The sequence below is a fragment of the Rattus norvegicus genome, chromosome 14 (assembly GCF_021556685.1).
Source record: "Rattus norvegicus strain SHRSP/BbbUtx chromosome 14, alternate assembly SHRSP_T2T, whole genome shotgun sequence".
Classification (NCBI taxonomy): Eukaryota; Metazoa; Chordata; class Mammalia; order Rodentia; family Muridae; genus Rattus; species Rattus norvegicus.
The window spans coordinates 20,095,964-20,111,095 of record NC_141547.1 but is presented as its reverse complement, the minus strand read 5'-3'; the positions used below and the strand labels follow the sequence as shown (position 1 = coordinate 20,111,095).

Here is a 15,132-nt window from a genome sequence, read left to right as displayed (position 1 = left end):
TGCAATACACATATATATATATATACATATATATGTATATATACTTGTATATGCATAAAGATCTTATTTGCTTTCTAGAGAATGACCCATTTGGATTAGTAATCATATACCTTCCATTTATTTCAGGCTACTTTGAAACTGAATGTGAACCACTTCCTTGAAGGCTCAATATTCCTGTTAAGAGAGAAAAATAAATGCAACTGAAATAGCATACGCTGTGGTCTCTTGGGAGTCTTTTTACTAAGCATAAAAAGGAAGATCCTGGGTTTTTAAGTTTTCAGGGCTGTTTTTTATTTTCCATTTTTAATGTAGCATTTCCTTACTTTGGGGGAACTTTATATAAGCATACAATGCATTTTGATGCTGTTCATTCTTCCATCACTCCCTCACTTCTCTCAGATCTTCACCTCCCAACATTGTGTCCTCTTTATTTTTTAATAGCCCACCATGTCCAAGTTGAGTTGCCCATAAACTTGCCCTTACTTGCCCGTCCACATGAGCCACATCCTTTTTCTTTCTATTAAACTATATCTCGTTTAGTATATTCTTTTGTAATTTTTTATTGGCCATTTTATTCATTTACAATTCAAATGTCATATCTCCTCTGCAAGCTGCCTACCTCCTCCCCCGAACTCTAAGAGGGTGCTTCCCCACCAGCTTACCCACTCCTGCTTCAGCAGCCTAGCATTCCCCTCTCCTGGGTCATCAAGCCTCCACAGGACCAAGGAGATGAGCCACATCTTTAAAAACGCTGACTCTCCTTCTAGAAATCATTGAATATGAAAACTTCTCAGTTAGGGGTGAAGGCTTTCAAGCCTTCCACTTCATGCTGGAATGTGGAGTGATTCCACTGGATAGTACATATGCAGACAAAACAAAATCACAGAGGACTCAGGAGCACAGTGGTCCTGTCATGTTGAGAAGAATCTGTATTGCTCTGGTTTTTCTCAACCTCTGATTCTTACAATATTTCTACCACCTCTTCTGCTATTGTCCCCAAGCCTTGTGTAAGGAATATGACACTTATGCCCCATGTGTGGCTGAGAACTATACAGACACCAAGCCTGTGAATTTTGACCAATATCAAATTTCTGCCTTCACAACCCATAATTCACAGAAACTTCTGCAATGAGGTCTGAGAGCTGCTGTGACATAGGGGACAGAGAGTGAATTTAGAAAGCAAGTTGATACTCAGGCCCCTTGTCAGAATAATATATTATAAAAAAACGTGAGACATAAAATTTAACATATTTTAATATACATATGTGTATTGTATACCTAGGCATGTGTCTGTCCAGATATACATGCATGTACATAGAAGCCAGAGTCCAACCTCAAATGTTCCTTCAGGTGCCCTCCACTTCAGTTTTCTAGACATGGTTTCTCATTGGCCTGATGCTTGCTGATTAATCTAGGATGGCTGTCCAGCAAGCCCCACCCATCTGTGCGTGCTTCTGCCTTCTCAGCATGGCGATTGGACATGCATGTCACCTTACCAGTTTTTCGTATTAGTTTGTTAGCTCTGGATACCAAACTCATTGTGTATATGCTTACATGCTATCTTAGTTACTCTTCTATTGGTGTGAATAGACATCAGGACAAAGATAATTTATAGAAGAAAAGATTTAATTAGGGGATTGCTTACATTTTCAGAGGGTGAGTTGGGGATCATGACATCAGGCCGGCATGGTGCTGGAGAAGTAACTTAGGTTTTAGTTCCAAGGCACAGCACAAAGGCAGAAAGACAGCCAACAAGGGACGGAATGGGCTTTTAAATCTCAAAGCTCACCCTCAGTGATATACCTCCTTCAACAAGACCACACCCCCTAATCCTTCCTAAACAGTTACATAAATTGCAGGAACAAGCATTTAAATATATGAGCCTTTGGGGGTCATTCTCATCTTCACTCAACACATGGAAATCACTTTCTTCACTAAGCTGTTGGCCAGCCCTGCGTAGACTTGATCGATAAACACTTTAAGAAAAACGTGAATAGTAGAGGTGATTGACTCAACAACCCCGGAATATCCTGAATGAAAGTATTCACAGGCTCATGCTGTATAAAGGCATCGATAGTATCCAGGAGTCAAAATTTACCTAATTCAACTAAAATAGCATTAATACTGCTATTACAAGTCACAAGGGCTTTAAAATCACTACAAAGTTAAATCCTCCCAAATCTCTTTCTTAGATGGAGAAACTGAAGCTTGGAGAACTCCCGTGGATCTTAGATGCTTGTAGCTCTAGCAGGTGATAGAAATGCAAGATAAAGCCACTGCACTCCTCTGCTCTGGTTTCAGGAGCACTTGTACTAAAATAAACTCTGAGTTGGGGTCAGAGACTAGTAAATCTATTTCTTTTTACCTCACTTCAGGAAGAAAAATCATTATATGGCTTTTAAGATGACTGCTAGCTGTTGACCTCGCTGCCACTTTTATCTCCAGGATTACCTCAAAGCACAAATTGAACGTTGTTTCTGACATGCTTAACCAACACTTAAAGTTCCTTATGATCGATGGTGAAAAGTCAACTCCCAACCCCATCCACCACAAACATAGGCCCAAAGGCCCACATACCTTCTCCCATCACTTGGGCCCACATATTCCACACTCAGAAAATCCAGGCGTTGCCACTGTCCACAACCAGACTTCGTCACACAACTGTGCCTTTGCCATGGTGAGTTCTCCTTGGGAAGCATACAGTCCTCCAATTCAGTACTCAGATTCAATTTATCTTTTAAGAATCAAGTCAAATATTATGATCTTCATAAAAAGATCAGCCTGTCAAAAAAGATCCACACTTTGACCTTCTCCCATCGTACTTTATTTCTGCCCTTTGTAATTCTGACCATGCTATGCCTTCTAATAGAATAGTCCACATTGTTTTCTGCATATTACTTAAACAATGGAATATAAATCTAAATGCACTCGACTGAACATGTTATTAAGAACTACCAATTCCTAATATTTTTTAAAAAAGCATTTTCACAAATATCATTATGGAAGGTGGCAAAATGTTCATTCTCTCAGAAAATGAAATTATCAAAACCAGTATTTAAATGATGACAAATTTCCTCTGTTCAATTACAATTTTAGCACAGCCATTTGAGTAATTTCTTGGCTACCCATTTTCTGCTATAGGAACTCTAAGATCCAAAAAATATCCAGTCATAAAATTTTGGTCTAACTACAACTCACACATCTCATTATACATGTATTAAACATTCAAGTTCCTGAGGACTTAATTGAATGTTATGTGGGTTTTTCTATAGCAAAATTACATAATTTCCTACTAACCTGATGGTGAACACAGAGTAATGCCCTGAAGGAGAGAAAGGTACCAGGTGGTAATGAAAAAAGAAATCTACCTTGCAATATAAGAGAAAAGTCATTCAACAAATCTATCTTGGACAATGAGCCTTTCATTGTGTCACAATTGCTGCCCTTGTCTCCGTAGTTAATTACCAGGAAATTAGAAAAGTTCTGAGACTGTATTTCTCCACTGCAGTAAATTTGTCCACAATGCTACTACCCTTTGCACCAACCATGGAAACACTGCCATGCTCTGTGTGTATCCTGGCTGAAAGTCAAGGTCAGCCTAATAAGCCATTTAGTTAGGCCAGAGAACAGAAACTTCTGCCTTCCTAAGTCATTTTCTGGGATTACAGACTCCTTATGCACTTGGATAATAATCCCTTAACTAAAGCTTCTAATACTAGGACATCAAGAGGAACAAATGCTATGGTATTGATTTTATAGGAATCACTGCTGAAATCTAGACTGACATATTGGCTACCATTGTAGGACTGGAGACCAGCATGGAAGGAAAAGGGAAGGCCTAGGATCATGGGTAACCAAGTTTCTAGGGGCCTAAGACTGACAATGGCTACTATAACCTAGGAGAATTTAGGGAATGCATTCCTCTCTCTCTCTCTCTCTCTCTCTCTCTCTCTCTCTCTCTCTCTCTCTCTCCCCCTCCCTCCCTGCTTCCCTCCCTCTTCCTCTCCCTCTTTCTTTCTCTCTCTAATCTTAGATACATGTCCTCAAGTCTCAAATTAGAACTTTGATCTTATTCTTTTAGTCATTTTCCATTTTGGGGGTTAGAGGAGAGATCCTACCACGTGCTTTTGATTATCCAAATTTATGATGCAAATATATTAATTAAAATTAACCCGTTTGTCCATCTGAGAATGTAGACATATCTTTAATCTCTAACATCTTTAATGATGTATTGTTAAGAAACTATCCCAATAAAACCTGTCAATCAAACCTCCATTTTTTACCTAGAATCTAATGTTAGTTTGTAGGATTGGGACCATCGAGTGAATTGTTTTCCAAAGTGTACTCCTTGCAACAAACATCTCATCAGAAGACTCCAAAATATACATTTATCATTAAAATACTTGCACTGTAAATTTCCAATAGGCACATGTATTCTTGAGAGAACCAGTTGAAAAAGATTTTTTTTTTGGTCCAGGCTTTCAAAGCTAAACTATGAAAGAACCATTTGCCCAAAGCATCTAAAAAGTAGTTAATAAAACTAGTGTGTCTCCAAACTGTGCTGTTTAAAGTATAACCAGCTTGTGGATACAGCAAATTCATGGAGAATAATATATACTATATATAATTATAATATTACATTATATTTATTATTGAATTATATATTATATATTATTGAAAGAGATTTTCATGGGAAAAATATAGTTACATTATTTTGACATAGGTAAAACAGTTATCTTGTCACACATTCAGTGATCGGTCCCAAGACCCTCCAACCCTCTCCCAGTACCTGAGCAGTACCTCAGATGCCTACATCCCTTAATAAACAGAAGATGTGGTGTCTGCTCGTGGGCTATGTACATCAGCCTACATACATTAAACTGCTCCTGGGTTGCTTATAAAGCATAGCACAAAGTCCTGTGCAAAAGTGTCCAGTATAGATGGGGCAACACAGCCTAATTATGCGGCCCAGGGAAGGGGTCAGAACGGAAGGCCAGGGCCCCGGAAGATGGTGGAGGAACCACATCTTAGCCTGCACATCTTCTTCTCATTTGCTGGTACTGAGCACGGGACAACCACGTAAACAGTTTTCTGCTTGGAAGCTTCTCTGTTTATTTTTAAAATATTTTTAATTTGTTGTTGGCATCTCTAAATATTGAACTGGATACAGAAGGTCACCTGTACCCTTTTTTGTACTGATCATGTGCTGATCCTTAAGAACTTGGACAAAGATATTTTCCTTGATATTCTTACATGAAAGGGAAGTAAAAACATACAGAAGCTTAGCAAGTGTAACAGGTCTCCTAGGGTGGTTTTAGATTTGCTTTGTTTGCTTTTATTTTTTTTTAATTCTTTGAGAGATTCATACAATACTGATTATATTAACTTGCCTCTAAGTCCTTCCAGATTTCACACCCTCTCCCTGCTGCAGTCTTCCCTACTCTTCAAATTTTATTTTTTTTAATAACTCAAGTTCAACTTTTTCTTCTTGAATATTACTAACTGTGGCCATCTACTGGAGGATGGCCCACCAACCAGGACCTTAAAGATAATGAATGCTCCCTGAAAAGCCATCAATGTCAGTAGCTCCTCAGAAGTCGAGACTCTAAGTTAACCTCCTCTCTCAGTATTAGACTGTAGACTGACTGGATCTTGTGCAAGCAACCACAGCTACTTGGAGTTCACAAGAGCAGCATTTGTCAGGTCTGGAAGACCCTGATTCAGTCTAGTCCTTACTGACTCCTACACTCTTCCTGCCTCCCCTTTCCTGGTGGTGGCTAAGTCTGAGGGTAGGGGTGAAAAAGACAAAAGGAACTAGTTCTGCCTGAATTAGGAAAGGCCCCATGGGTAACTTTAACTGAACCTTAGTGGATAAATTCCTTATCTTCTCACTTACTTCAAACTGTTTTTCATATTGCTTGAAATAGGATCCTCATAGCAGCCTCTTCCCAACCCCTCTAAGTGAACAGCTAGATGGTTATACACTCTCAGGATCCATAGGAAAGAGTGCTGCGAGCAGACTGAGAAGCTTCCGGGCTCGCCTCTCAGAGTATGAGGTTGCTTTGCATTCAGAGCTTGAGTAGATCGCATACTCACAAACCAAAGGTGGTGAATCTGTTTCAGACTACTAAATATCTACAACTGGGGTCTTACTCAGCAACGTGCTGTTCTCTTCAGAGATTTAAGGATGTGGGCGTTTTATATCCCTTTTACTTTTCATTGAAGAACGATAGAATATCTAGAGAGCTAGCTACACAGTTGAGTTTACTTAGTTCAACTCAGCGATGACAGCTCAAAGCTACTCAGACTTAGATTGCCTGCACATCTTCTCATTTGCTGGGACTGTCCCATGCCAATAGCATTTGTGTACGTGCTGGACTTGACTAGGCGTTGCATAGTAGCAGACGGGACTGGATTTGTTTGAGTTAGCTTTTTCATTCAAACTGCCTGAAACGGGAACATTGAATAATCCATGTGGATCAGAGGATACAGTTGAGCTCTCCAAGCCCCTCCACTTGGAGTGAGTGGACGATCTACTTTAGAAATGCTGTTCTTCCAAGACTGGACCCCCAGTGAACAGGATTGTTGGAGGGAGGGCGGTAATGGGGGGAGGATGGGGAGGGGAACACCCATAGAGAAGGGTAGGGGGAGGGGTTAGGGGGATGTTGGCCCGGAAACCGGGAAAGGGAATAACAATCGAAATGTAAATAAGAAATACCCAAGTTAATAAGGATGGAGAAGAAAAAAAAAGAAATGCTGTTCTAAAGAGAAAGCTTCCCACAATTCACAGGTATTTTGGACACATTCCCCTTCTGAAGTGACTTTTTTTTTAATGTTTGAGTCCCTTTTTGATTATTTTTTAACAAAATAATGAAACAACTTAAAACTTTTATTCTTAATTGATGGTTGAAAAATGACAGAGTGGAATAAAGCGTCTTCAGAATCTGGGGACTGATCAGACCATAAACTTCCACCTTTATCCCCTGACATCCTGAGGCAATAGGATGATTTAGCCATCAACATACACAGGCTGCCAGGAACAAAGAAGAACAGAAACAAACTTCTAAGAAATAGAAAGTCTGGACGGATTGTGGAGACGCTGCACAAGTATCCTCTGGATCAGAACAATGTTCCCAGCTTTCCAAGACATGTAATTGTTCTAAGAAACTGAGGAATACATAAAAATTCTACAATGCTGATGTTATTTCTGACCTACATTCTGGCAGTTCTACATGTGTTCCAGTAAATACCTACCTCCATCTAATGAGGTTTTCACAAAGTGAAGTCATTGCTAACGTTACCCCGGGAGTGTGGGGTGGGCAGGGAAAGCAGGATACCATTTAGGCAAAGTACATGTTTGGCTACATTTTACTAAAACTTTTACAACATTAGCAGTTTTACAATCCACGTTCTAAATCAGAGGGATCTGACCTTAAAACAGAACAATGATTCCTAACTCAATCCCTTAATGTGGTGCATCCAAAATGGGACCCATTAAAGGTCCCATAAAAGCATTCAGTGTCTGAACTGTTGAGGAATCCATACTGAAGCGAAAATGCGAATGCCCAGCCTCCACAGTGATGAAAATTTTCCATGCATGAATTTAATTTACAAAAGGTGCTCATAATTAAGATTGTTAATTTTTTTTATTTTTAAAATAGTTGTGAATTTGGAAGAAAAATGACCAACATGGACCGTACTAAATATAAAGTCATGTAAAAATCATAGTTCTTCATTAAAAATACTTAAAACGTGAAAAATCATTGTGACTATTGGTTTTTATTTTATATTAGCAATAGCTTTAGCATCAGCGAGATGAAATGTGTAGGCTGAGAATGTAATCGGTACATTTTTATACGTGTTCTTATATTTCTATAAAGCACAGAACATACGTTCTTTAAGGAGTTTGGTTGTTTTCCATACATGTGCCTGATTTGCGTCTGTTTCCGGTCTGCAGTGTGCTGACTAAGACTGACCTGCAGGTGACCCTGGTGACCTCAAGTCTTTCCTTTCTGTCATCACCCTATTGGGTGAAAAGTAGGAGGGAAATGGGATCTGACTCCTGCTACTAATACCCTGTAATTAGTCCCGGTTATTTATCTTGGGTCTTCTCTGCCGCTAAAGGGCCAAGCAAACCCTACTGCCAAGCGAGAACTGACTCCGTGTGAAGGTAACTAACGTCTGCCCCGGGCAGTGAGGACGTGGAGTAGCCATTGGGAAACCACCATGGTTATTTTGGAATCACACTTTCTTTCTTTTATCCTTGATTACTAAGCTTAAATACATCTAGGTATCATTTCAATATGAATGTGTAACTTAGACATTAGTCTTTAGATACTGTTGCGATAAAATAATTAACTATGCTTTGTCTTAAAGTCTAGGCTTGATACTGTCAAATTATAAGAGACATTGTTAATTCTAATATTTATAATAAGCCTTACTACTGCTATAGAGAAACAGAGAGGGCTAATTTCCTCAGGAAGCTAGAACTATATGGTGTACTTATATATTATATTATATTATATTATATTATATTATATTATATTATGGAATGTCTTTCAAAGCTGACTTAATCCATAGTTTCAAAAATAATGTCTCCTTAGAAAGCGACAGTAACAAACACAAGTATATACCAGTATGTATCTGATACATAAAGTAAAATATTAGCTTTCTACTGAAAAGGAGCTATTATCATTTAATGTTAATGTATATAATATTAAATATTTATATACTACATAACATGCAATATTATATCTATAACAAATGTTAACATAAAAATAAAATAAATATAAAAATATATTCTTTAATTATTGAAGAGGAGTCTATGATTTAAGCAAAGATATTATTTTTCAAGTAATGATTTGGAAAGGTAATGAGAGGATAATGAATTTAACAAGGAATTCTGGCCTCTCAAGGGAACATTTGCTTACGTTGTTCAAACTTGATTACACATGAGATATTTGCAATTCAGTGATTTCTTAGAAGTGGCTCTGAAGTCAGTTTAGCAAACAGCCTTTCTAATCACTGAGGTTCACATCAGGAGAGGTAAATGGGGTTTGATATGCATTCCTTTTCCCTCCTGCAGAGTGGGGCCATACAGGTGTTGATTCTGTGACACTTATAAAGTTTGCTTTTCCATAACTCACATTTACACAAGTGTATCAGAAATAATAGCTTCAGTAAGACACAGTGTTCACATGACAATACAATATATAGAAGCTTGAAGTGCTGTGTTGCTATCCAAGAACTATTAAAATTAAATGGGCAGATGAGCATTGTGATTCTGTTAGGAAAAGACTAACTGGTGTCTTTAACCAGCTCAAAGTTGTTTAAATTGCCATATCTACAATACATTAAAGCAGCAAAATTAATCATATTTCTATTACTGGAAAAGTAAATTTATATTATGACAAATGCTGCCTCCCAGAAGTTCCATCCCATAGCTGATATATTAATTAAGGGTCACAGAATGTTTGACAAGACCCAGTTTGAGGTCCTGTAACAAATGTAAGGTGTAGAAGGAGGAAATTATTTCCTGTTACACTGCCATGGTAGAGCCTGGGTTTGAACCCTTGTCTTCTCACACTGTATGATTTTCAGTTTACAGAGCCACACCTTGTTCTGTTACACAGAACAGCAAGATCTGTACATTTTAGGCTCTAAACTTTCAAGCTTTATCTTCCTCAGACAGCACTCAGTCAGAGTGTCCATGGATGTTCTCAAAGCTTTGTGTGTAGTGCAAATCGCTCATCCATGAGAGCCCATGTGGTTGGTTGCCAAGGGCAAGCTCTACCCTTACAATCTCAAAGTTTGGCAAAGCACTTAATCCCAGTAGATTTGTATCGGATAAATGAATAATTATGTTTTAATGATGCTTTCATAGTCAAAAATTAGCTTCAAACTAATTTTTACTTCAAGTTCCATGTTTCTTTTATTTTGAGGAGATAGATTTCCTGCACTGGCTAAATCTACCCATAAATTCAGATTTTCCCCACCTCCCCAAGGAAAACATTATATGCAATTACTTCTAACTTGTTATCCAAAGAGTCTTAATTTAATTTTTCAATTTACTTTTAGGTGCAATGATGAGGAATTTTATCGTAGTTATGAATATCCTGGCACTAACTCTGCCCTTTTTGGTGAGTTAATTTCACTTAAATTTTATTGGTAGATGTCAAATAAATTTTATTTAAGAATTCTAGTTATATGAATATTAAAATATAGGTAGTTCAAAAAGCACAACAGCTGGTTACTAGTCTGTTTATTTGTATTATAAGAATAAATAATCTTCTAGGTATTCATTTAGTTACCATAATACATACTTTATTATTAGAGAAATCCTTTCAAAAAGTCTAGAAATTTATATTTAAGTTAGAAAATATAGCCTGGTCTGGCCTCACTGAGAGAAGATACACCTAACTCTGGAGAGAATTGAGGCCCCAGGAAGTGGGAAGGGCTGGCAGGGGTGGGGCAGCCTTTTGGAGACAGGGAGAGAGGAGGAATGGGATGAGGGACTGTGAGAGGGTAGACCAGGAAGTGGGCAATGAAAAAATAAAAGTAATAATATTTTTTTAAAAAGACAGAAAATACTGTAAATAAAATTCATAAACATTAAGTACAGGAATCCTAGTCTAAGATTAGAAATCCTTCTGATGAAATTTCTATTCCTCCGATGCTCCAGTTTCCTTAGGTATTAAATATTTGAAGACTTTAAATAGTTAATTAAATATTTCTCATGATTTCTTTTTCGATAACTCCTTAGGCTGCAGAGGTGCAAAACCCAGACTCAAACGTAAGTTGATATTGTCTCTCTTAGAGACATGAACTCCAAGCACGATATTGTGAAAAACTCAATCGTATCAGAATGCCTCTTGTTTTAAAGCTGAATAAATATTTAAATGTTTCAACAAGTTTAAAAGACCTGCAGGCTTTTTTAGTATTCGAATTCCTATCTTTTGTGATCCTTCGTCCTGTGTGAGCTAGCCAACTCCTTCCCAGGTATCCATGTCCATAATTAGTCCCATGGCTGGTAGACACAGAATTGCATTTTATGTTAAAAAGGTGACCATGTGGAAGGTTCTGTTTCTTTTAAGCTGGTTTTCATTGCAGTTTAGGCTATGCGTATGCTTGGTTTTCATGCTCATTCTGAAATTCCAGGAACTTCATCTGCCAGCAGCAAAATAAAAATATAAACTAAAATAAAAAAGGAGTCAATCTAGAGAGTAGCGTGTACTCTCTTGTCATTGTGATTATAAAATTTTGCAGTGCTGAGCATTTGTTTAATTATTAAATGTAAACAGGTGTCTATTAGGCAATTCTTTAGAGTAAATTCTTGGGATCAAAATTGCCTTTAAAATTACAATGAGTTTTACATTTAGTTACTTTTATTTACTTGCTAATATTATACTGCCTGCTAACTGCATGTTAACTTGGATTTTCTCTTTGAGTAATAGGAAGTAATTTTAAAAACTATAATGAATCCCTCCCTGCTCTTTGAGCCTACTTTATAACAAACGTTCCTTCTTTTTTTATTAAAAATTTTAATTAGCAAATATCAATTATACATAATAATGTAGTTCATGACAGCATTGATACATCCATATGAGTTGTGCACACTATGCGTGTTTGTGTATAGCAGGACAATACTGTCTATTAGACTTTTCTAGGTGCTGTAATTAAATACGTAATGTCTAGTTAGTACTTTCCATATATGCTATATTTCCATATGGGGAAACATATTTTACATTATTAATGACCTAATTTCTTCAAAACAAACAAATATTAGTTCTATGTTGTTACAAGCAATGTTCCATAAGATGAAAATCATACATGAAGTGGGAAATGTGTACATCCAAATTTGATAAAATAATGATGCAGGATTTTGTTCTTTCAACATTCCATTTGCTCAAGACAAAATACTGCACCCTTCCAAAAGCTGCTGATGTTGTTTTGTACCATGCTCAACAATCAGAACCTTTCTATGCAAACTTCTCTTTCTGCAGTGCCGTGAGAAGAACGAAGTAGTGTACGATGTGCAAAGAGTCCTGTACACACCTGTCAGCTCTGTCCTGAACCGCAATCATTATGAACCTATTTACTACCACTACAGGACCTCTGTGCCTGTTAGCCCATACGCGTATTTCCCAGTTGGTCTAAAACTACTTCTACTTCGGTCTCCAGCCCAAATCCTCAAATGGCAACCAATGCCAAATTTCCCCCAGCCTGTCGGAGTACCTCATCCCATTCCAAACCCATCCTTTCTTGCCATTCCCACAAATGAAAAGCATGATAACACCGCCATTCCAGCCAGCAATACCATTGCTCCCATTGTGTCCACACCAGTTTCTACCACAGAGTCAGTGGTAAATACTGTGGCCAATACCGAAGCTGCCACAGTGCCTATCAGTACCCCGGAGACTGCCACAGTCCCAGTGACCTCACCTGCAGCATAAAAGCGCAAAGGAAACATTGAAGAAGACAGTCAAGGTAAGTGAGTATAAGTAAAATGAACAATCCAGGTAACAAGCGTGGACTTAGTCACACGATCACAAATTCTGAGCTGGTACAAGCAATAACTCATATTAAGGAAAAGGAAAGCAGTTAAGTAGAATTGTAACTTAGAATAAATATAGCATTGACAAATGAATTTTTGTTTCAATAAGACATGAAAACAGTTTGCTTTCACAAAATGAAGAAACACTGAGCTTTTATGAAGCATTTTCCTGAAGACTATGACTCTTCTTTAATCTATTAGTTTTATTTCATCCATACTTAGGCAAGCAGTGAAGTAAAATACTTTGTACACTCTCATGTTCTGAGTCTAAAATTACCAAAATGGCATTTCTTTTCTTTTATTTTCATCTTTATCAACTTGAGTATTTCTTATTTACATTCGGATTGTTATTCCCTTTCCCAGTTTCCGGGCCAACATCCCCCTAGCCCCTCACCCTCCCCTCCTCTATGGGTGTTCCCCTCCCCATCCTCCCCCCATTACAGCAAAATGGCATTTCTTTAATCAGGTTGTATACTAGAGTCACATGTAGTTGTGGGCCTATAATCCTAGCTGCTAGAGGGATTGAGGCAGGAAAATCGTAAGTTCACAACCAGCCTAGTCTACACGGAGAATAGGCCAGTCTAAGAAACTTAGGAATATCTTGTTTCAAAATTTAAAAATAAAAAGAGGAAGGGCTGAGGGTATAATTAAGTGTAAAATTGTTGCTTAACATACAGGAGGACCTAGGTACAATTCCCTGTATAGACGGAAGGATGGATGGAAGGAAGGAAGGGAGGAAGGAAGGAAGGGGAACAAAACAGAGAGGCACAGACTGATAATAAGGAGGAACATTAAATCTAAAACAGTATTGCTCACACTCTAATATTTATAGGGTAAAAGAAATTATATATTTTCCATGTAGTTCGTTACTTCAGATACTATTCCTGTAAAGATCCATGAAGTTGAACCTCATAAGTATATTTTTAGTTAAATCATGAAAGAAGAAGATAAGTGCTTAGCTTTGAAAACAAGTGAATATTGACTGGATACTTTCAGAATATTAAACACAAAACAAACAGCTATTGATTACTTGAGTAGGTTACTAAAGCTTAAAATAATTTGAAAACTTCTAGGAAGTTAAATAATAAGAAATATTAATGGTCTTTTTAAAAACTCACAAAGTATGAAACAATTGAGGTACAAAATTATGAATGCTGAGTTCTATTATAAGAAGCATTTTTATCCATAAAACTGAGTGCATGTTCTATGGTCGAAGCTACCACTCAATAAATATAGCTATATATTTATTTTATGCTATATTTATCCTAAGTTGTGATCTGAGAAATTGCTACAGGCAGGAAGAGGAATCGTCTACCTTTTCAGCAACGACCTTAGACCGGTTAATGTTCTCTTCGGATTTTGATTTTGTTGTTACTTTGAGCTCACACTCAAGTACAAATGTGGGTAGAATATATGACGTTAGAGCCTGTTCAGATTCAAATGGGGGCTTACTACTACACTGTGTCTACATCAGGACTAATTCAGAGAACAGAAACCACCTGTGACTTCTTTAGACTATCATCCGCAAACATCTTGGATTTGTTATCTAGTAACATATGCTGAGAAAGAGACGATTCCCAAAGAGAGCTTGAGAATAGAAAATAGGAAAAGGATGAAAACAAGTATCATTTGATATGGAAGTATATGTTTTATTGATCCAAAATCATTGTAAGATTATGCTTTTAATGAAGTAATCAGTGTTCAATAGTATGTTTGTTCGTACTTCATGAATCTAGAATCTTGAATTAACATCGTTATATATCATTTATAATGAAACTAAATGAAGAATAATGTTTTTGTATAAAGCTTACCTCAATTACGCTGCGTGCTATAAGCCAATTTTATGTGTTTGAATTGAAACATTTAATTTATGGGCATAAAAGAACCCCTGAAAAGAAAGAAAATCTTAAATGTAAAAACTGTTAGCATGCTATGCATGAAATTCCTAAACTATCTTTATTTTTTACAGGTCTGAAACCAAATTCCAACTTCAAACTCTTCTTCAGGGATTTGTCTACCACCATTCAAGAGAAAATGCAATTTTCACAGATTCAGATCTTTTTCTTCTTCCTATACATTTTACATTGAAGCCACAGTTAATTTTGTTTTTTTTTTTTTGATTCTTGAAGAATAAAGTTAATGAAATGCAATTAATATGTTTTTTAAACATTATGGTGTGTGTGTGTGTGTGTGTGTGTGTGTGTGTGTATGTGTGTGTGTGTTGCATTTGCATGCATGGCATGGTTGTGGAGGTCAGAGGATAACTTGCATAAGACCCAGTGATGAAAGTCAGAGGTCAAGCTAGGTAGAATGTGCCTTTTCTCACAGAGCCATCTCACAAGCCAATAATGAAATGTCATAAGTGGAGTATATGGACACCCCCAGGGAGCACTGCAGACTTAATGTCCTGAGGCAAATTCAGTGTGACTTGGGGTTTACAGTAGAATTCACAGAGGTCCATGATCTGACACTAAGAACTGCCATACTAGGATAACACTGAAATATTTAAACTATGACAGTGGAACCAGAGAATATCTAACCCATGATGCTTGATTCAGGGGACAACTAAGTGACTTTTC

At 37.3% G+C, this 15,132-nt stretch overlaps 1 protein-coding gene across 1 annotated transcript; it reads left to right on the top strand.

Moving 5' to 3' along the window:
• Positions 1-8,128: 8,128 nt before the first annotated feature.
• Csn3 (casein kappa) lies at positions 8,129-14,701 on the top strand. The gene is given in 5 exon segments (NM_031562.2): positions 8,129-8,170; positions 10,078-10,139; positions 10,763-10,792; positions 12,003-12,486; positions 14,523-14,701. Coding segments are annotated over 3 exon segments (537 nt in total). The 5' UTR covers positions 8,129-8,170; positions 10,078-10,082; the 3' UTR covers positions 12,453-12,486; positions 14,523-14,701.
• The last annotated feature ends 431 nt before the right edge of the window (positions 14,702-15,132 follow it).